The sequence below is a fragment of the Phaenicophaeus curvirostris genome, chromosome 5 (assembly GCF_032191515.1).
Source record: "Phaenicophaeus curvirostris isolate KB17595 chromosome 5, BPBGC_Pcur_1.0, whole genome shotgun sequence".
In the NCBI taxonomy this organism is placed as follows: Eukaryota; Metazoa; Chordata; class Aves; order Cuculiformes; family Cuculidae; genus Phaenicophaeus; species Phaenicophaeus curvirostris.
Genome location: NC_091396.1, coordinates 1,808,348 through 1,828,853, shown reverse-complemented (window position 1 = coordinate 1,828,853; position 20,506 = coordinate 1,808,348). Strand labels below are relative to the sequence as shown.

The window sequence follows — 20,506 nt, the reverse complement described above, 5'->3', positions numbered from 1 at the left end:
TCTGTGGCCTCCTCTGCACTCGCTCCAGCAGCTCCGTGTCCTCCCTGAGCTGAGGATCCAGAACTGGACTCAGGGCTCCAGATGGGTCTCCCTGAGGGGAGCAGAAGGGCAGGATCCCCTCCCTCCCTGCTGCTCCCACCGCTCTGGGTGCAGCCCAGGACACGTTGCCGGCTTCTTTTGAGCTTCTCCTCCCCCAGCACCCCAAGTCCTCCTCCTCAGGGCTGCTCCCAATCCATTCTCCACCCAGCCTGGATTTGTGCCCCGACCCAGGCGCAGGTCCTTGCACTTGGCTCTGTTGAACCTCATGATGTTCTCACCAACCCACCTCTCCAGCCTGTCCAGGTCCTTAATATTACGGGCATTGTCCATCCATCCATCCTCCTGGCCTTGACGGGCTCTAGGTGCAGCCGTGCTGGTGCCACCAGTGATGTCCCCACAATGGGGACACCAGCCCCTCTGTCCCTCTCTGTTGGCCCACGATCCAAGCCACCGCAGCCCCCTCGTCCCGGCTTTATCCCAATCTACGTCTTGGCTTGACTGCAGCGCCGCGTTTGGGCATCACCGACCCTCTGCGGCGAGCGGTAATAACGGCGATTACTCTGCTCGTTTGTCATCGTTACCCTAACGAGCGGAGAGCTGGATGGAGTTAACACAAATCCAATCAAGAAGGGATGAATTCCTCCGTTCCTATCATGGGAAATCCCTGCTGGGGTCCATCAGATGGTGGATGAAGACCCACACTCCTTGCCTGCTCTCTTGAAGCTGGGGATGGTGCCACCACAAGGGGACTCTGGCTGCACCTGGTGCCGCGGCTCGTGGGAGCCAGCGAGGACTTCGATTTTTTCCCTCGCTATAAATAGACTTCGGGGACGTTGGCGCTCACGCTGCGACACAACACGGCACGGCGGCATCGCCACGTGGGATGGGGCCACCACATCATCTCTCCGCTTGCTGCCACTCCCCACAGCCAGGAATGGAGATGGACATGGAAATCCATCACTCCCCACCGCTCTCCATCCTCTCCAGCTTGAGATGACGCTGGTCACCGTCACCCAGGACCCCCAGAGCCCCCCCAGCTGCCACCCCTCAGCAGGACACGTTGCTAGAGTCCCTCCTCGACGCGACAGGACCCACCTTGCCGATGACATCGTTGCGGCTCAGCCTGTCCTTGTCCATGACGGTGATGACGATGGTCGTCTCGCGCAGCCGCTCTGTGGGGATGTCGAAGGCGAAGGACTCGTTGAAGACGGGATTCAGGCACCGCTTCATGACCACCGTCTTCTTCTTCTCCACCCGCTTGTCCTTGTACATCAGCCACACCTTCACGTAGGGGTCTAAGAGGAGGGCAGAGGAGCGGCTCTCAGCTCCGGTTGAGATGCCCGGAGAGGCAGGAGCCCGAAGAGCTCGTACCTGACGTGCCGCCGATGTCCATGGCTTTGAGGTTCCGCGCTTTGATGATGTTCACCACGATGGAGTTGGCAGAGGGGTTGTAGCACAGCGAGAGCAGCAGCTCCCCGCGGCTTCCCTGTGGGATACGTGGAAGTAGTTGTGGGGGCACCTCAAGACCACCCACCCCTTGCCACGACACCCAGACCAAGATGTGATGGGGCACCTAGACCCCAAGTCTTGCTGCAGGAGCAGAGCTGGGTTGGGTGGACAATCTATCCCAAGGGTGGAATTTGAGGCTGCATGAAGAACCAGGGCAGGAGGAAACGGGGACGTCCCCAGCGGGACGTTTTCTGGTCTTGCTGGAGGCAGGAGAAAAAGGAAACTTTCATTTCGTTTCATTTGGTTGAGTCACCTCCCCTGGAGGGGTTTGAGGGCTGGGTGGACGAGGCGCTGAGGGACGTGGGTTAGTGATTGGTGGGAATGGTTGGACTCGATGACCCGATGGGTCTTTTCCAACCTGGTGATTCTATGATTCTAGGTGGTGGCCCTGTTGGGACCTATGGGACAGGGGGTGGCCTCCCCTCCAGGACCATCCCCAGGGAGCGGGAGAGGAACCAGAGCCTTACGCTGCCATCGCTGCAAGGCTTGAGGTCCTTCCAGAAGGTCTGCATCTGGGTGAGGTCCACCTTGTTGAGGGGGATGGACACTTCCCCGATGGGATCGTTGCGGCTGAAGCGGTCGTAGTCCAGAACCTGGAGGTACAGCACCCGCTGCACCACCTTCTCGTAGGGGAACCCTGCACCAGAGACGGAGACAATGAGGAGGAGCCAGCGTGACCGTGCCAAGCAGCACCCGGTGCCGACAGGGTGATGTTGGCACCAGGCAGTGGATGAGGAGCAAAAACCAGCACCTCTCTTGGCTTTGGAGCACCACAAGGGCCAGTAGAAGATTAATTCCCACCCATAGGTGCCTTCTGGGTGCGGAAGGAGACTCCCCCCGTGTTCCCTTTATGGGATGCTGAGCAAACACCTCCAACCTGGCTTGGCCAACCCATCTCATCACCGATGGCCGCCACGCCGGCAGCTCAAGTTGAGCTGATCCAGCCCAGGAGGGAGGACAGAGGGTCCTTCAGCTGCTCTGCTCCCACCCCAGCCCACGCCAGCCCCTACCTTCGAAGAGAAAGGTCTCATTCCAGTGCGGGTTGAGGTTCTTCCGCTTCACCTTGGTCTCCAGCTTGTGCTTCTTATCGGGGAGCAGGTAGATCTTGACGAAAGGGTCGCTGGTGCCGCTGAAATCCTTGGCTGGCAGCTCCTGCGCCTTCATGATCTTGACGGTCAGGGTGGACTCTTGGAAGTTGTAGCCGACGCTGAACTGGATGCGGCCGAGGTTCTCCCGGCTGACTCCCTCGTGGCCCTCGTCGTCCTCGGAACCCGGGGAGAGCTGCAGCGCGGCGAGAAGGGTGCTGAGCCCTGGGGAGCCCCCAGCAGGGGCTGCGCGCCCCTGTTCCCCCATTTCAGCACCCAAACTGGTTCCACACCAGCATCCGACCCGCGCCCTGCGAGCTGTCGGAGCGCATCAACCTCTTCCCAGCTCCCCGCCTGCCCCCCATCGCCTCAGATGACTCCGCGCCGCCGCGCGTCCCGGGGACGGCAAGTGCCAATTAGCCAAATCCTTCTTGACAGCCCGTCCCTCACGTCTCCGGCACCGCTCCCTCGTGCCAACCCGGAGGGGAAACGGCCGCGGCGCCTCCGCGGAGCCAACCGCGGCGCCCATCCGTGACGGGGACTTGGCAGCGCGTGCCGGGACGTGCCAGGGGGCTGGTGGCACAGGGCGGGCGCCGGGGAGAACTTGGAGATGCCTGGAAGGTGCCCAAGGTGGGATGTTCTCCCTGAGGAGCCCACGCCCGGCGCAGCGCGTCCACCCACCATGAGCATCTCGCTGGTCAAGGAGTTGACCAGGTCGGAGACGGAGGAACGCGGCTCCGTCTTGCGGTCGGACTCATCCTGCGGCGGCTGCCCGGGCACCGGCGCCGTGTTCACTGCTTTGCCACCGGCTGGTAACCTAGAGAAAGAGAGGCAGCGCCTTAAAGAAGAGCCGAGAGCCGAGGGCGAGACAGCGAGGGGCTCCCAAGGACCCCCTGTCCCCGGGGATGCTTCTCCGGCACGGTGCCAGTGCCACCCGCTGCAGCCAGCATCCTCCTAGCCCAGCAGGGTGACGTGGGCAACCAATTCTGCCCCTGTGGCCACCAGGCAGGGCTGGGTGCCATCCGGTGCCGTGCGACATTCCATCTGGGAGGTCCCTCGCTGCCCACGTGCCCCCAAAGCAGCCGCAGAACCTACGGCGATGCCACCAGCAGCCCCGTGGCTACCAGGTCCCCAGCGGCACCCGCGGCTCCGGTTGAGCTTCACCCACACGCGCACCTTGGAGTGGCACCGGGTGCTTCGTGCTCGGTGTGGGCGCCGTGCCGGTGCTCCTCAACCCCTTTCCTTGTGCCGTCGAGCCCTCCCCCGTGTCCCACAGCCAGGACCCGCTGCCCCGGTTGTCCCCAAACCCCCCCAAGCTGGAGTAACCAGGTCTCGGGGGGCTGTGCCGGCGGCTCCTGGCTGGCTACGGGATGGTGGGCACGGTGCCGGTGGGAGGGTGGGCAACCGGGAGGGCACACAGACAGCTGCCACGATGCACGGGGACGAGAGGGGACACAGGCACGTGGTGGCGGGGAAAGGGGAGCCCTGGGGGGCTCGGTCGGAGAGGGAAGGGATGTGCACGCACAGACAGGCACCTCACGCCGACACCGAACCAACGGGAGGGTGGCCGGGACGCGGATGCCGGCGGGCACGGCCGCAGCGGGCAAAGCCACAACGCATGCCACGAGACACCAAGCCCAGTCGGGGACACACACACACCGATGGAGACGTGGGAAGAGGACCTGGCAGGGATGGGGATGGAACACACGGGGTGGCCGCCCGCCAGCTCGCTCGCACACCCAGAACCACGCGGCTCGTCCGCCCCGCTGGGGCGGCAACCGGGTAGGATCAGAGAAGCCGAGGCAGCTGGGGAGGCAAAATCAGGTTAAAAACCAGAGCGAAAATGAAGGCGGCGGTGGGGATCGCTGGGTGAGGAGGTGCCCGTGAGGCTGTGGGTGCCGGAGGTCGCAGGCAGCAAGAGAAAGAGAGAGTGGGAAAGAGCAAGAGAGAGGAGGAACAGCATCATCCACCGCTGGCCTGCAGGGAGGGAGAGAGGAGCGGGATGGATGGACAGACGGAGTTAGTCGCTGGGCTAGGACACACGCCGAGGCACCGGGTTGGAGCTGCCGGGAACGGGCTGGAAGGAAGAAGCTGCGAAACAGGGATGGAGGAGACGTTTGGAGGCAGAAGAGCGAGCGATTCCCTTCACTGGTTGAAGCCTCCGCGTCCCGCAGGGTCCAGAGGGATGGGGAGCAGGGAGGGGGAGATGGAGGCGGGGAGGCCATGCGAGCGCCACGATGGGTTCTTTGGCACCAGCCAGCTGGGGGGAAGCGGGGAGCGGGGTCTCGCTGCGGCACAGCCAGCCACCCCCCCTGCCTGGCACCCCGTGTCCCCCATCCCCTCGCTCGGCACGGGGCAGCCGGCGAGGGAAAGCGCTAAAAGATGGAGCCAAACCCAAGCCGAGCAGGGTAAAAATAGCCGCTGGGTGAGAACGGTGCCAGTTCATTAACACGCCGAGCACGCGGGGAGGCAGCGCCTGCCGACTTCACACCTCCTCCCCGCTCTGGAAGGGGATTAACACCCACTCCCCACGGCGCAGAGCCCCTCTGGCTCTTGCTGGTGGCCACCACTGGGCTCAGGTGCCCGTGCCGGGTGCCGCGCTGAGCAGTTGGCACCCCAGGAGAAGCCAGAGGCGCGGGATTTGGAGGAGAAAGGGGGGCAACGCATCCCCCCTGGGGTTATGGCACTTGCTCAGCCTTAATGCTCGAGCAAGGGCTGAGCAAATGCCACCGCAGCGATGTCCTCGTGTCCCCAGGGGTGCTGCGAGGGGCACAGACATGCGTTGCGACGGGTGCAGCGTATCGAGTACCCCCAATACAGCATTGTCGGGGCGCCCCTGTGAGCTTGCTCCCCCCCTGAACCCCGTTCTCCTCCCAGCACGAGGCTCTCCCGAGCGTTTTCCCCCCCAGCATGCAGCCAGGGCGAGGGGCTGGTGGCCGGGGACGGCAGGGAGGGAGGAGGAAAGGACGAGGATCCTCGGTGCCGATGCTCCAGCGGCAGGACTGCGGGTGCTGGCAGAGGAGGGGGAAGAGCTGCAGATGTCACCGTGCCCGCTGGGCCACCCTGTGCTGCTCCAACCTTTGCGCTCCTCCTCCTCCTCCTCCTCCTCCTCCACCCTGGATGAAGCCCTGGTCTCCTCCTTGCGGGACTGGCCCTCGTCCTCGCTCCTACCTCTTGTCCCCCTGAGCGTTCGGCTGGTTCGGCTGCGTCCCAGCGGGTTGCAGGTCAGGGATATTGGCAAAGTCATCTTGCTCTGAGAGTCCCAAAACCAGGGATAACACCACCATCCGGCCTTCCCTGCCCAGGACCCCGCCGGCAGCGGGAGAGAGAGAAAGAGAGAGAGGAGAACACAGCATCAGGCAGGGAACCAGCCGCAGCGGTGGCACCTCGCGCTCCCCTGAGGGGGGACGGGACCCCCGTCGCTGCCCGATGACCCCGGGCCGGGCGCAAAGGGCTGCGGGGAGAAAGGTGCCAGCGGGAATCGCCACCACCGGGTCCAGGCAGGGAGGATGCTGAGGTCCTACGAGGGATGAAAAGGTACCCAGAGCACCTAGGGATGAGGGACAGCATGAAAAGAGCGAGGTCCCAGCATCCTTTCCCAGAGATGGTGATGCCACGGCTGAGGCTCTTTGCCCAGCTCCGGTGTTGCCGGCGCAGCCTCCCAGGGCCCCGTAACCGCATTTACGCCACCGGCGCCGGGGAGGTAAACAGAATCGAGAGCAAAAGCGAAGTTAATGGCTTTGGAAAGCGGCAGTGGGTAAATGGCAGCGGGTTCTCCACGGGGAACCAGCGCGCGGGCTCGGCACGTCTCGGCTCTGCGGCTGCTCCCCCCCTGCCAATTAGGGATGGAGCCAGCGCCGGCGCGGGGTAAACAGGGAGGAAGGTGGCCCTTGGGAAGGCTAATGAGCCGCAGCTTGGCGCGGGGAAGGAGGCAAATGGAGCTGGCGAGGAACATCTCGGTGGGAGAGGGCAGAGCCGAGAGGGGCGCCGAGGCAGGAGGTCCCCGCTGGCGCCAGGGCTGCAGGCGTTGACCTCAGGGGACCTCTGCCTGCCCCGAGGAAGGTTCAATCCTCACTCTTGCAGCCAGATTTGTGTCTTTCCTACCTAACCCTGATGCGGAAGGTGCTGCGCTGACTCACACAGGGGAAGGATCAAGCCCCTCATCCCCAGCATCACCAGCCTGGGGAAGCGCAGAGCATCCCCTCTCCCAGGAGGGAGCGGGAGGACCGAGGGGAAGGTGGAGGCGAGGGACCATCAGAGGAGGGACAACGTCACGTGCCAAGATAGGGTGGCAGCGCAGGACTCGGATTAGCCCTCGGCGTTTGAGGTTTGAAAGGCAGCACTGATACAGGAGATAGGGTTAAGCCAGATTAAAGATCACAGGGCTCCGGCAGCTCCCAGCCTGGGGCGGAAGGCAGCGATATCGCAGCCGAACAGACGGTTCACCCCTGCACGAGGGCCACCCCCCTCCTCTCTGGGCCAATGTCACCCCTTGGGGACAACGGCGGTGGCCACGCCACGGGCCGGAGCATCCCTGCGCTCCCTGGGGACCAACGGGGACCTGAGCACCAACATGGTCCAGTGATGTGGTAGGAAGAGCCATGGGAGCAGAGCAATTTGGGGGAGCGCAAGAGACCCTGCTCTGAGCCCCCAGGGATGGGGCTGGAGGGGATCCTGCTCTTCCTGCTGGTACTGGAAGCATCTCCCCGAGGAGCAGCCACGCCGGGGTGAGGAGGTGACAAAGCAGAGGGGAGAGCGATGGAGAGAGCAACAAAAAGTAGTGGAATAAGCGACAAAAAGTGAAAGAGAGAGCACTGGAGAATGATGGAGTGAGTAACGAAGAGAGTGACAAAGAGAGCAAAGGAAAGAGCGATGGAGGGGAGAGCAGAGTGATGGAGAGAGGGATGGAGGGGGGAGAGAGAGGGATGGAGGGGGGAGAGAGAGGGATGGAGGGGGGAGAGAGAGGGATGGAGGGGGGAGAGAGAGGGATGGAGGGGGGAGAGAGGGACAGGGCAATGGAGAGAGGAGAGGAGAGAGTGATGGAGAGAACAGAGGAATGAGCAAAGGAGAAAGCACAGGAGAGAGCAGAGAGAGATAGAAAGAGCAGAGAGAGAAGAGAGGAACGAGCAAAGGAGAAAGCACAGGAGAGAGCAGAGAGATGGAGAGAGGAGAGAGCGACGGAGAGCAAGACGGAGCAACGGAGAGAGGAGAGGGTGATGGAGAGAGCAGAGGAGAGAGTGATGGAGCGAACAGAGGAACGAGCAAAGGAGAAAGCACAGGAGTGAGCAGAGGCGAGCGCACAGGAGAGGGCAATGGAAAAAGCAGTGGAGAGCGCGATGGCGAGCCCGGAGGAGCGAGCAGCGCAGAGCGCACACTTACAGGAAGGACTTCATGTCCAAGCCGCGGTTGCGGATTTGCCCCACCACGTGGTCCCAGCTGCCAGGATTGGAGCGGCTCCGGCCGCCAGCCGTCCGATGCTTGGAGCCGGCGGCGATGCCCTGGCGCCCCTGGCCACCGCGAGAGCCCCGGGGGTTGCCGGCGCCGGCGGAGGAGCCGCTGTGGGCCTGGAGGTGGCCCAGGCTCTGGCTGGTGGTGGGTTGGCTGTGGTTGGCGCGTTGGTGCTGGCTGAGGGGCTGCTGCAGACTTTGCTGGCGCACGAGCGTGCGGGGCCTCTGGCATTTGGGGTCGCCTGCTGAGGTGGGGATATACTCAAGGGTAGTGGCTGTGGACAAGGTGGAGTCCTCGAAACTTAGGGAGAGGAAGGGCAGAGGAGAGGAGAGAAAGGAGAAGAAGGTGAAGGGGCAAAATCGGAGGAAGGAAAAGAAGAGAATTAGAGAGAAGATGCCCCAGCACAAGGAGCGCTCCGGCAGGGGCCAGCGGGCGCAGCGAGCGGTTCCTCTGCCTCTCGGCCCCGGCTTGGCCGCTGCCATCGCGCCCGGGTGCCGCGCCAGGAGGGCTCAGCCGCTTGGGTGCCCTCCCGCTCCTCCGGCTGCCGCGCAGCGCGCCGGCCGACCTCGTCTGCCAGCTAATTAGGCCGCCGCGCGAAGGCGAATCCCGCGGCGCCCGCTCACGTGCTGCCAGCCAGCCCGTCCCTGTCCCTCCCAGCACCCAGCGCCGGCACCGCCGGGGCTCAGCATCCCCTGGATCACGCGGGCTGGGGGCTCCTGGAGCGATGGAAGGGTCAAGCCCCCCATGGCCACGGCGTGTGAGCAAGCCACGCGTCCCAAGGGCTGAGCCGGAGAGGGAGCCCACCGGGCTGGGAGTCTGGATGCGCTCCCAGCTCTCCGATCATGGGGCGGGAGGCACCGGGGACACAGCTCCAGTGGTGGAGAAACCCAGCCCTGGGCCACCAGGCTTTATGTGGCTCGGGGAGAGGACAAAGCAGGAGAAAGGCCAGCAGGGAAGCAGCAGTGCCTGGGGTTGGCCGTGCAGCCAGCCTGGCATCGCAGCACATGCGTGTGGCACACCCCATGCAGCCGGGTCGGAGCCCCGGGCACGGTGCTGATGCCCAGGGCAGCCTGGAAAGCTGGAGGCTGCAAGACCAGGGGCTCCAACGAGCCTGGGAAAAGCCCTCGGGGGTCCTCGATGTGTCCATCACCCCGCCGGGCACCCCAGGAGTCGCCTCCAGCAGCAGCCACCGACCTCACCCCGGTCCCTGCCGGCTGAAACCGCGTTAGGGAAGCTTTGCCGTCGTGCATTGCCAGCAGCGGGGGACAGAGAGGGAAGGGGGAAGGGTAAATAGCTTCAAAATAGAAATAAAGGGGTGAAGAAAGAGCGAGAGGTGAGAGAAAGAGAGAAGGGAAGGAGGGAAGTCGAGAGGAAAGGAGAGGTGGGACGGATTTGGCCCCGCGGCCAAGGTTGAAGGCACACGGGGTGCTGCCCGGGCGCTGTGCCACCCACTTTCCCCTCCCCGTGCGCCTGCTACCGACCTCCTTTTGCTTTCCTATCGAATCCTAAATTAGTTCAATTTACAACCTCTCAGTCACAGGAAACTAAATCTGGCTCCTCTCGGCCCCGCGCCAGCTGGAGGCGCGAGCTCCTGCCAGCACCGTGCCAGGCGGCGGAGCCCGCGGCCGTCTGGACCTTCCCGAGAGCACCCAGATCCCCACCACGAGCCCCACCGACCCCTCCACACTCAAAGCTTCTGCACAAAAAGAGATGCTGAAAGGTGGGATGCTTCACCGGCGCCTTCATCACCTCCTTCCCTCTGCCCTCGCCACCTGTGCCAGCCCAGGATGGCTCTGTCCATCCGTCTGTCTGGCTTCCCAGCTTCTCCAAGCTCTGGAGCTCCTGGCATGGCCCCAGCCATCGTGGCACGGTCACCGGCACCTTCATCACCCCCTTCCCTCTGCACTCATCACCTGTGCCAGCCCACGATGGGTCTGTCCATCCATCTGTCTGGCTTCCCAGCATCTCCAGCCTCTCCAGGATGGATGTCTGTCCATCCGTCTGTCTGGCTTCCCAGCTTCTCCAAGCTCTGGAGCTCCTGGCTTGGCCCCAGCCATCGTGGCACGGTCACCGGCACCTTAATCACTCCCTTGCCTCTGCCCTCGCCGCCTGTGCCAGCCCAGGATGGCTCTGTCCATCTGTCTGTCTGGCTTCCCAGCTTCTCTAGCCTCTCCAGGATGGATGTTTGTCCATCCGTCTGACTGGCTTCCCAGCTTCTCCAAGCTCTGGAGCGCCTGGCATGGCCCCAGCCATCGCGGCACGGTCACCAGCACCTTCATCACCCCCTTCCCTCTGCCCTCGCCACCTGTGCCAGCCCAGGATGGGTCTGTCCATCCGTCTGTCTGGCTTCCCAGCGTCTCCATGCTCTCCAGGATGGATGTCTGTCCATCCGTCTGTCTGGCTTCCCAGCTTCTCCAAGCTCTGGAGCACCTGGCACGGCCCCAGCCATCACGTCATGGTCACCGGCACCTTCATCACCCCCTTCCCTCTGCACTCATCACCTGTGCCAGCCCAGGATGGCTCTGTCCATCCGTCTGTCTAGCTTCCCAGCATCTCCAGCCTCTCCAGGATGGATGTTTGTCCATCCGTCTGACTGGCTTCCCAGCTTCTCCAAGCTCTGGAGCGCCTGGCATGGCCCCAGCCATCGCGGCACGGTCACCGGCACCTTCATCACCCCCTTCCCTCTGCCCTCGCCACCTGTGCCAGCCCACGATGGCTCTGTCCATCCATCTGTCTAGCTTCCCAGCATCTCCAGCCTCTCCAGGATGGATGTTTGTCCATCCGTCTGTCTGGCTTCCCAGCTTCTCCAAGCTCTGGAGCGCCTGGCATGGCCCCAGCCATCGTGGCACGGTCACCGGCACCTTCATCACTCCCTTGCCTCTGCCCTCACCACCTGTGCCAGCCCAGGATGGCTCTGTCCATCCGTCTGTCTGGCTTCCCAGCGTCTCCATGCTCTCCAGGATGGATGTCTGTCCATCCGTCTGTCTGGCTTCCCAGCTTCTCCAAGCTCTGGAGCACCTGGCACGGCCCCAGCCATCACGTCATGGTCACCGGCACCTTCATCACCCCCTTCCCTCTGCACTCATCACCTGTGCCAGCCCAGGATGGCTCTGTCCATCCGTCTGTCTAGCTTCCCAGCATCTCCAGCCTCTCCAGGATGGATGTTTGTCCATCCATCTGACTGGCTTCCCAGCTTCTCCAAGCTCTGGAGCGCCTGGCATGGCCCCAGACATCGTGGCACCGTCACCTTCATCACTCCCTTCCCTCTGCCCTCACTGCCTGTGCCAGCCCAGGATGGGTCTGTCCGTCTGTCTAGCTTCCCAGCATCTCCAGCCTCTCCAGGATGGATGTTTGTCCATCCATCTGACTGGCTTCCCAGCTTCTCCAAGCTCTGGAGCTCCTGGCATCCCCCCAGCCATCGCGGCACGGTCACCGGCACAGCGGGTGTGACTCAGCGGGAGCAGGAGGTGCCGAGCAGCACGCGGCTCTCGGCACGGCAAGCTGTGCGATGCCTTTTCTTAGCCGGCCTTCGCGCCTCGTCACCGAGCTCCCAGCGGGTTTCGCTTCTCTACCAACACTGGGTCTGGCTGAAGGCTGCACAGCTCCCCCTCTTCCTCACCTCGCCCTGCTCCCAAGCTGGAGAACGCAGCACCGCGCCAAATAGGAGGCTCCGAACCAGGGCGACACCAATCTTTGGGGTTCGAGGAGGCACTTGGGATCTAGCCAAGGCAGCAGGAGTGGCTGTTCTCTTTGGAAAAAGGTTTTCTCCCTGCCAGCAAGGCTGGAAGAAGCAGCCAGGATGAAGCGCACCAGCCCTAGGAAGCACTGGTGCCATAGACACCAACTTCTCCGAAGGCACCGGGGCCGCTGCAGGGATCGGCACAACCGGAGACTGCGGCGTCTCGGCGCGGAGAACCAAAGCGGAGACCAAAAATGTAGGAAGGAGCCCACAGCCAGATGATTCACCACCCTCTCCTTTGACAGAGCTACGGTCGCTGCCAGCAGCAGGGGGTCTCGGTGAGACCCTGTGTGCCAAAGCTCTGCTTTTCCCCTAAATCCGATAAACCACCAATTTCCACAAGTCTCTCGTGGCAAGCGAGGTGCTGGCTCTGGGTCTTGTGAATCAGAGAAACACCGTGGGGGGAAGAGGCTGACGATGCCAAGCACCATCCCTGAGGGTTGGGGACATGGGAGAGCAGCTCTTGCCTTAGGGACATCACCAAATCACAGAATCACAGAATCACCAGGTTGGAAAGGACCCACCGGATCATCGAGTCCAACCATCCCCATCAATCACTAACCCATGTCCCTCAGCACCTCGGCCACCCGGCCCTTAAACCCCTCCAGGGAAGGGGACTCAACCCCCTCCCTGGGCAGCCTCGGACACTGCCCAATCACCCTTGCCAGGAAAGATTTTTTCCTGCTGTCCAGCCTGAGCCTCCCCTGGTGGAGCTTGAGGCCATTCCTTCTCATCCTGTCCCTGTCCCTTGGGAGAAGAGCCCAGCTCCCTCCTCTCCACAACCTCCTCTCAGGGAGTTGCAGAGAGCAATGAGGTCTCCCCTCAGCCTCCTCTTCTCCAGGCTGAACCCCCCCAGCTCTCTCAGCCGCTCCTCTTCTTCTCCAGCCCCTTCCCCAGCTCCGTTCTCTTCTCTGCACTCGCTCCAGAGCCTCAACATCCTTCTGGTGGGGAGGGGCCCAGCACTGACCCCAGGATTCGAGGAGCGCTCTCCCCAGGGCCGAGGCCAGAGGGAGAAGAACCTCCCTGGCCCTGCTGGCCACGCCGGGTCTGATCCAAGCCCAGATGCCCTTGGCCTTCTTGGCCCCCTGGGCCCCTGCTGGCTCCTGTTCAACCAACCCCCCCAGGTCCTTCTCCTCCAGGCAGTTTCCAGCCAGCCTTCTCCTAGGCTGGAGCTGCTCAGGGTTGTTGTGCCCCAAGTGCAGGGCAGCACCGGGGGCTCGGTAGCCCCTTATTTCCCTTGGCACCATGAGGACATCTCGGTGGCCACAGCCCGGCCACACTGTCGCGGTGTTGGTGTCCCCGTCCGTGCTCACTCACTTGGAGAGGCTGAGCTTCCCTGCGGCCAAGTGGCTCTGCACCGTGTGCCAGCGGCCCCGTGCCGCCTTCCCCGCGCCGGGCTCGCTGTGGGCAGAGACGCTGCTCCTCATGCCGTCCTCGCCGGGTCGATGCTTGTCCCCGGCGTGGCCGTCGCGGTCACCGGCTAAGCCCGCGGCAGCCGACGCCGTCAGCTTGGCCCCTGATAACAAAGAGCCACTGGGCCAGCCCAGCGCCCGGAGACCCCCAGGACAGACACGGAGGGAGCCGGACGGACAGACGGACAGAAGGGGAAGCCGATTGATCGGATTTTGGGGGTACGAGGGGAGCGGGACGGAGCCAGAAGGGGGGACAGACAGACAAGAGACGGACAGACAGAGAGAAAAGAGAGAGAGAGAGACATCAGCACTGCAAAAAAAAATTAAAAAAAAACTAAAAGGGGGGGTCCTGGCCATAGGGAAGCATGGGAGCCTTGGTGAAATAAAGAAGAGGAGGGTGAGGATTGGGGTTTGGGGGGTCCCGCTCGCCAGCAGCCCAGCCCCAGGGGGGATCTGTCCCCCCCAAAACGCTCAACCCCTTCCTACGATGCGGGGGGACCTGCCTTTTCGGGGAGCGGGGAAGGAGGGGTTGCTCGTCTCCATGGGGCAGCCCATGGGGTGGCGTGCGGGGAGCCCAGGAGGAGGAGGAGGAGGAAGAGGAGGAGGAAGGCAAGTGGGTGCTGCCCCAATACTCACTACGAGGAGCAAAACCGGTCAGGAGAGACTCACTTGAGGGAAAGCCGCGGGTCACCGTACGGGGCGTAAGGTGAAATGTTTAGGATAAACTCCTTGGGAGGGTAGGAGCTCCATTTCTGCTGCACTGTGTTGTCATTGTTATTCCAAAAGTCTCTGTCTAGATCGCTACAGCGGCCGGAGATGAGGGAAGAAAGAAAAGGGAAATACAAGAGAGAGAGAGAAGCTGAATTCCTGGGAGAAAGGGAGGAAAAAAAAGCAGCTCTCCATCCCCAGAGAGCTGAGATCCTGCGGAAAGAGCTGGGGCACGTGGCCGCCCACCCTCGGACACCGACACACACACGGACAGACGGATGGACGGATGGACGGACGGAGCAGGGCAGAGCTGCGGAGAGACCGGAGCAGGCGGCTGGGAAGGAGAGAAGGAGATGGAGTGGGGTTAGAGAGGTGCTGGGGAGCGCGGTGCTGGCGTGGCATCCCCTCTGTGTGTGTGTCTGCGCGTCCTCATCATGCGTGTCTGTGCGTCCACGTGTGTCTGCATCCTCGACACGTGTCTGTGCATCCCTGCCACGCGTGTCTGTGCATCCACGCATCTGTGCATCCTCAACACGCGTCTCTGGGCATCCTCATCCCATGTGTCTGCATCCTCAACATGTGTGTCTGTGCATCCACATGTGTCTGCGCATCCTCAACACGTGTCTCTGGGCATCTACACGTGTCTGCACATCCTCATCCCATGTGTCTGCACCCTCAACACGCGTGTCTGTATCCTCAACACGCGTGTCTGTGCATCCACACGTGTCTGTGCATCCTCAACACGTGTCTCTGGGCATCTACACGTGTCTGCACATCCTCATCACATGTGTCTGCATCCTCAACATGTGTGTCTGCACATCCACACGTGTCTGTGCATCCTCAACACACGTGTCTGTGCATCCACGCGTGTCTGTGCATCCTCATCCCATGTGTCTGCACCCTGAACACGCGTGTCTGTATCCTCAACACGCGTGTCTGTGCATCCACGCGTGTCTGTGCATCCTCAACACACGTGTCTGGGCATCTACACGTGTCTGCACATCCTCATCCCATGTGTCTGCATCCTCAACACGCGTGTCTGCGCATCCACATGTGTCTGTGCATCCTCAACACACGTGTCTGTGCATCCACGCGTGTCCCTGCATCCCCAACACGCGTGTCCCTGCACCCCTGCCTCCTCAGCACCCAGGTCCTGGAAGCTCAGGCTGCTCAGTCAACCGTGACGCTGCTGCATCTTGGAGACCCCTCTAGGTCCCCCTCCTGCCACCACGGAGCCTGAACCTCCCAGCTCCATCAAGCTGCCCCAGACCCCACTGCCCAGCCTGAGCTGCGTGCTGGGGGCTTTGGAGTCACGCCCCGAGACCAGCCAAGGGAGGAGGTTTCCTAGAAACATGGGATGGTTTGGCTTGGGAACCATCCAGTTTCACCCCCTGCCATGGGCAGGGACACGTCCCACAGGATCAGGGCCTCCAAGCCCCATCCAACCTGCCCTTGAACCCCTCCAGGCTTTCAAGACAAGGTTAAGCTTTTAGAGGTGCCCATCATTCATGACTTGGCTGCTTGAGAAATCCTACGTGTTACCTCCAACGCACCTCATGGCATTGTTCCTCACTGTGGATCCAGATGACCCTTTCTCAGGATCCCACTCATCTTTTAACCAGGAAATTATCGGAAAGCACCTTTTCTCTCGGCTCTTCTCAGCACAGACGCAGCCCTGGCCTCACCCAAGTGAGCTGCTGCCATCTCCCCACCTCAGTCCCTACCCAGCACCGTGAGATGCACCATCTCAGCTCTCCTTTCCTGTTCGATCCCTGCTGCCTGGAGTCATAGAAATCACAGAATCATAGAACAACCAGGTTGGAAGAGACCCACTGGATCATCGAGTCCAACCATCCCCATCAATCACTAACCCATGTCCCTCAGCACCTCGTCCACCCGGCCCTTAAACCCCTCCAGGGAAGGGGACTCAACCCCCTCCCTGGGCAGCCTCGGACACTGCCCAATCACCCTTTCCGGGAAATATTTTTTCCTGCTGTCCAGCCTGACCCTCCCCTGGTGGAGCTTGAGGCCATTCCCTCTCGTCCTGTCCCCTGTCCCCTGGGAGAAGAGCCCAGCTCCCTCCTCTCCACAACCTCCTCTCAGGGAGTTGCAGAGAGCAATGAGGTCTCCCCTCAGCCTCCTCTTCTCCAGGCTGAACCCCCCCAGCTCTCTCAGCCGCTCCTCTTCTTCTCCAGCCCCTTCCCCAGCTCCGTTCTCTTCTCTGCACTCACTCCAGAGCCTCAACATCCTTCTGGTGGGGAGGGTCTGTAGATCCGTGCCAACTGCACACACCGTGGGGCCAGGGAGGGTTCCAGCAGCGGTTCAGGGCTCCAGCAGTGGAGCAGAGCTCGGGTTCTGCATGCCCAGACCTGGAGCATCCCCAGGGACAATCACACTGAGGTCCCCACAGCTCCATCTGGTCACACCTACAGCTCGGTGAGCCACCCAGGAGGGGCACCCAAAGGCGCTGGAGAGCCCCACCAGCCCTCCCTGTCTCCTGGAGCCCCTCTCTCACCAGGGCTGGAGGACCTAGGGACACCTCGTCCCTGGCCTGAAGACCATCTCATCCTGCAAGTGGCTGCAGGAGGAGGTGGGGAAAGTGATGCTTTGGCACAACGGAGGGGACCACCCATCACTTGTTCTCCCTGGTGCCCCTGGGACAAAACCATCGTGCCAGGGCTGGGCATGGGGTCTCCTCAGTGGGAGCAGCGGGACAACCACCTCTGTCCCCAAGGAGGGACCTCCCGGCTGCCAGCAGGGATGGAATCGATCCAGCACGTGTCCCCACGGGACGTGTGGCGGAGGGCAGGGGGCTGCACCAGACCCGTGAGCAGAGAAGCCCCCGGCTCTGCAGCCCCCTGCCCCTCTCCCCCTCGCCCCGGCACCTACTTGATGGTTTTCTTCTCACTGCGGCCTCGGCTGGAGTCTGGAGTTCCCACGGTTTCCAGGGAAGTCTTGTAACGCTTACCCTGCGGAGAGAAGAAGGGGTCGGGGGGTGCCAGGAGACCCCAAAGCACCACGGAGCATCGCGAAAGAGGATGGGGATGGGAGGTGCTGGGGCTGCACCTCCATCAGCTGCAGGGTTTGACCTGGTTTGCTCTTTTTCTTTGTATTTTCCCAGTCGCCGGGCTCCATCCCACTAAGCCAGGTAGAAAAGCTCCAGATAGCTTCATCCCTTGGCCCTTAGGAACCAGTAAAGACACTGGGGGAGACACTGGTCCAGCTTCCCCGGCTCCTCAGCATCGTCCCCAAGGGGCTGGAGGGCTCGTGCCCCACGTTACCCCAAGGACAGAGCAGCAGCCGCCGCCTGTGGGCCTTTTCACAGCCTCCCTGGGGGAGGAGCAGGTAATTTTAGGATTAATTGAACCTGAATTAATTGAGTTCACCTTCCCCACCTGAAAGGGAAAAGCTGCCATATGATAATGAAGCAGGCGCTCGCTCCTAACTGGGACTTATAATCAGGGCACCTCACTGTGATTTCCGACTCCAGGTTGAGCGTGTGGCTCCGATCCAGGGCGGACAAGAGCGCAATTAATGCCAATTAGTGAACAATTAGAAGAGGAGACTGATCCGTGCAGGCGTGGAGAGGCTGAGGTGGGATGGGAGCAGCTGCTGGATCAAGCTGGGGTGCCAGAGCAGCTCTACCACCACGGTGGCCCTGGACCTGGGAGCATCCCAGCCCTGCGCTCAGCCTGACCGTGAAACAGAGTGTTTTGTCCTTCTCCTTCTTCCCGGCATCCCACGTCTGCACGGAGGCGTCTCCTTGGCAGTGCTGCGCCAAAGGGCTCCCTGAATCCTCAGCACGGATGTCCTTGGGCTTGTCCTGCCGGGAGCTGCGGGGATGCCAGGTCTCCTTCGATGACCAGCAGCTAATCCTGCCAGGAGCTGCAGGGATGCCCAACCTCCTTGGATGCCCAAGGGCTAATCCTGCCAGGGACCTGTAGGGATGTTCAACCTCCTTGGATGCCCATGGACTGATCCTTTCAGGAGCTGCAGGGATGCCCAACCTGCTTGGATGCCCATGGCTTGATCCTTTGAGGAGCTGCAGAGATGCTCAACTTCCTTAGATGCCCAAGGGCTAATCCTGCCAGGGACCTGTAGGGATGTTCAACCTCCTTGGATGCCCACGGGCTGATCCTTCCAGGAGCTGCAGGGATGCCCAACCTCCTTGGATGCCCACGGGCTGATCCTTCCAGGAGCTGCAGGGATGCCCAACCTCCTTGGATGCCCATGGGCTGATCCTTCCAGGAGCTGCAGGGATGCCCAACCTCCTTAGATGCCCACAGCCTGATCCTTCCAGGAGCCGCAGGGATGCCCAACCTCCTTAGATGCCCACAGCCTGATCCTTCCAGGAGCCGCAGGGATGCCCAACCTCCTTAGATGCCCACAGCCTGATCCTTCCAGGAGCTGCAAGGATGCTCAACCTCCTTGGATGCCCACAGCCTGATCCTTCCAGGAGCCGCAGGGATGCCCAACCTCCTTGGACACCCATGGGGCATCCTAGAGGGAGCCAGCCCTGTTCTCAGCCTTGTCCCCAGGCAGCCACGGCACAGGGCTCGTGGGGACACGGCAGCCGCAGCTGCTGGCCCGTGCTCTCCCGGCACTAGCCAACCCAGGGGACAGATCGAGGCCAGCCCGGCAGCCGCTCAGCGTGTTTGGCCGTGGTTCCCGTGCAGCCGTTCCAGCTCCGTGCGCTGTCGAGGGCCAGCCAGGATGCGCCTTTCCATTCCCACCCTGAACGCCTTCCCAGCCAATTTATACTTGTTTGTTCCTCTGCCAGCTTCGTCCTTCAGCACAACCGGCCCTTCTCCTCCCCGGTGCTTAACCCTCTGCCACATCCCTTTCCAGCCTTCCCCTTCCTGGTGCATAAACCTCTACTTACCTCCCTCTCCAGCCATCCCCTTTCTGGCGCATAATCCTCCACCACCTCCCTCTCCAGCCTTTTCTGGGCACCTGCTGGGCTTGGAAGCCCCTTCCCAGCCACCTCCTGACGTGCCACAGCCTCTTCCACTGCTTCCACGCTGCCTCATCCCCGGCTGGATCACTTTTCGCTTTCCCAAGGGATTCGTTGCCTTCCCAACGGCTCCAGAGGAGCCCCCAGTGCTGCTGGGACGGGCACCTCGAGGCGCGCTTGACCCAGATTTGAATTTGATGGTGATGGAAACGCAGCTGAGCACGTGGTCGCATCCTGCTGCTCCGGGAAGAGGAGGAGGAAGAAGGACGGAGGGCAGGAGGAAGGGTTCTCCCAAGCCAAAGACCACGGTGGAGCTCAGAGAGGGAAGCTCTGGGGTGAGGAGCACAGTGAGGTTGGCTCATGGTGCTCAGCGCTGCTGGGGACCGGCTGGCCGCCTTCCCATGAGGCTCTTCCAGGCAGGAGCGAGCCCAGCAGGCCAGGGGCCAGATCGTTACGGCTCACGGCAAATATATATCTCTCTCTCTATATATATATGTATTTGGAAACTTCCCTTTGTGCCGCGCAAACAGTTTCACTCAAACATTTAATTATCGCATCTCCTAAAGAGCTAAATAAAAGCAAACGGCTCGCTGGCAACGGCCTCTGCTTGATGGCAGCCTCCAAACCCACCACGTCCCCCATCTGGTGGGACCCCGAGCCACCACCCAGGGGCGCGGTGTGGCCAGAGCCTGCATCCCAGCGCATCCCAGAGCATCCCAGGCACCCACCCGGCTCGAGAGCACTCACCAGTCTGCGCTGGCACCACTGGCAGATCCCACAGAGGACGATGGTGACGCTAAGGCTGACGGTGATGATGGCTGAGACGAGGAGGACGTCGCGGGAGGGAGCCCCTGGGGGGGTGGGAAGAAGAGCAGAGCCGTCACTTGGCGAAGGGATGGGGAGTGGGGGGCCAGTCCTGCGCCCAGGGGTGTCATAGAATCACAGAATCATCCAATCACCAGGTTGGAAAAGACCCACCGGGTCATCGAGTCCAACCATGCGCCTGCAGCACTCAGGAAAGAACAGGGAGAGCAAACCGGGAGGGCAAACAGGAGGAATTGGTCCAGCTAGCAGGGTCCAACCTCATCCTATGGATCATCCTGCCGTGGTGGGCACCCCCACCAGCCCCTTCTGCAGGCTCTGGGCTCCTGGCAGGATGCTCCAGCCCCAGCGCTCCCCGGGGAGCACAGGTTGGAGCAGAGAAAGGCTTTAATTGCTGCCGGCACTCCATCCTTTCCCCTTCTCTTTTCCTCTTCCCTTTTCCTTTCTCATTCCCATCCCTTCCCTTTTGCTTTCCTAATGCTCATTCCTTCCCCATTCCTATCCCTTCCCCTTCTCTTTCCCTCTTCCCTTTCCTCATTCCCATCCCTTTTGCTTGCCCATCCTTTCCCCCTTTCCTCTTTCCTTTCCTCTTTGCTTTCTAGTGCCCATCCCCATCCCTTCCTTTCCTTTTCTCCTTCCCCTTTCTCATGTCCATCCTTTCCCCATCATCATTCCTTCCCCTTTCCTCTTTGCCTCCTTCATCCCCATGCCCAGCACTATCCCTTCCCCTTTCCTCTTTCCTTTCCTGTTTGCCTTCCTCATGCCTCTCCTCTCCATCCCTTCCCATCCC

The 20,506-nt window shown here is 61.9% G+C and overlaps 1 protein-coding gene across 5 annotated transcripts in view; it reads right to left on the bottom strand.

Moving 5' to 3' along the window:
• SYT7 (synaptotagmin 7) overlaps positions 1–20,506 on the bottom strand; it is a 35,879-nt gene that overhangs the window by 1,171 nt on the left and 14,202 nt on the right. Inside the window, exons 2-12 of one of the 5 annotated variants that reach the window (XM_069857241.1) lie at positions 19,642–19,745; positions 16,830–16,909; positions 13,902–14,033; positions 13,138–13,353; positions 8,013–8,381; positions 5,805–5,930; positions 3,315–3,450; positions 2,559–2,829; positions 2,016–2,185; positions 1,411–1,525; positions 1,135–1,334 (exon numbers count right to left, since the gene is read on the bottom strand). In XM_069857241.1, the coding sequence (XP_069713342.1) occupies positions 1,135–1,334; positions 1,411–1,525; positions 2,016–2,185; positions 2,559–2,829; positions 3,315–3,450; positions 5,805–5,930; positions 8,013–8,381; positions 13,138–13,353; positions 13,902–14,033; positions 16,830–16,909; positions 19,642–19,745 (1,919 nt within the window). The remainder of the gene's footprint in view (positions 1–1,134; positions 1,335–1,410; positions 1,526–2,015; positions 2,186–2,558; positions 2,830–3,314; positions 3,451–5,804; positions 5,931–8,012; positions 8,382–13,137; positions 13,354–13,901; positions 14,034–16,829; positions 16,910–19,641; positions 19,746–20,506) is intronic. The other 4 variants (XM_069857242.1, XM_069857243.1, XM_069857244.1 and 1 more) reach the window with 4 other exon arrangements.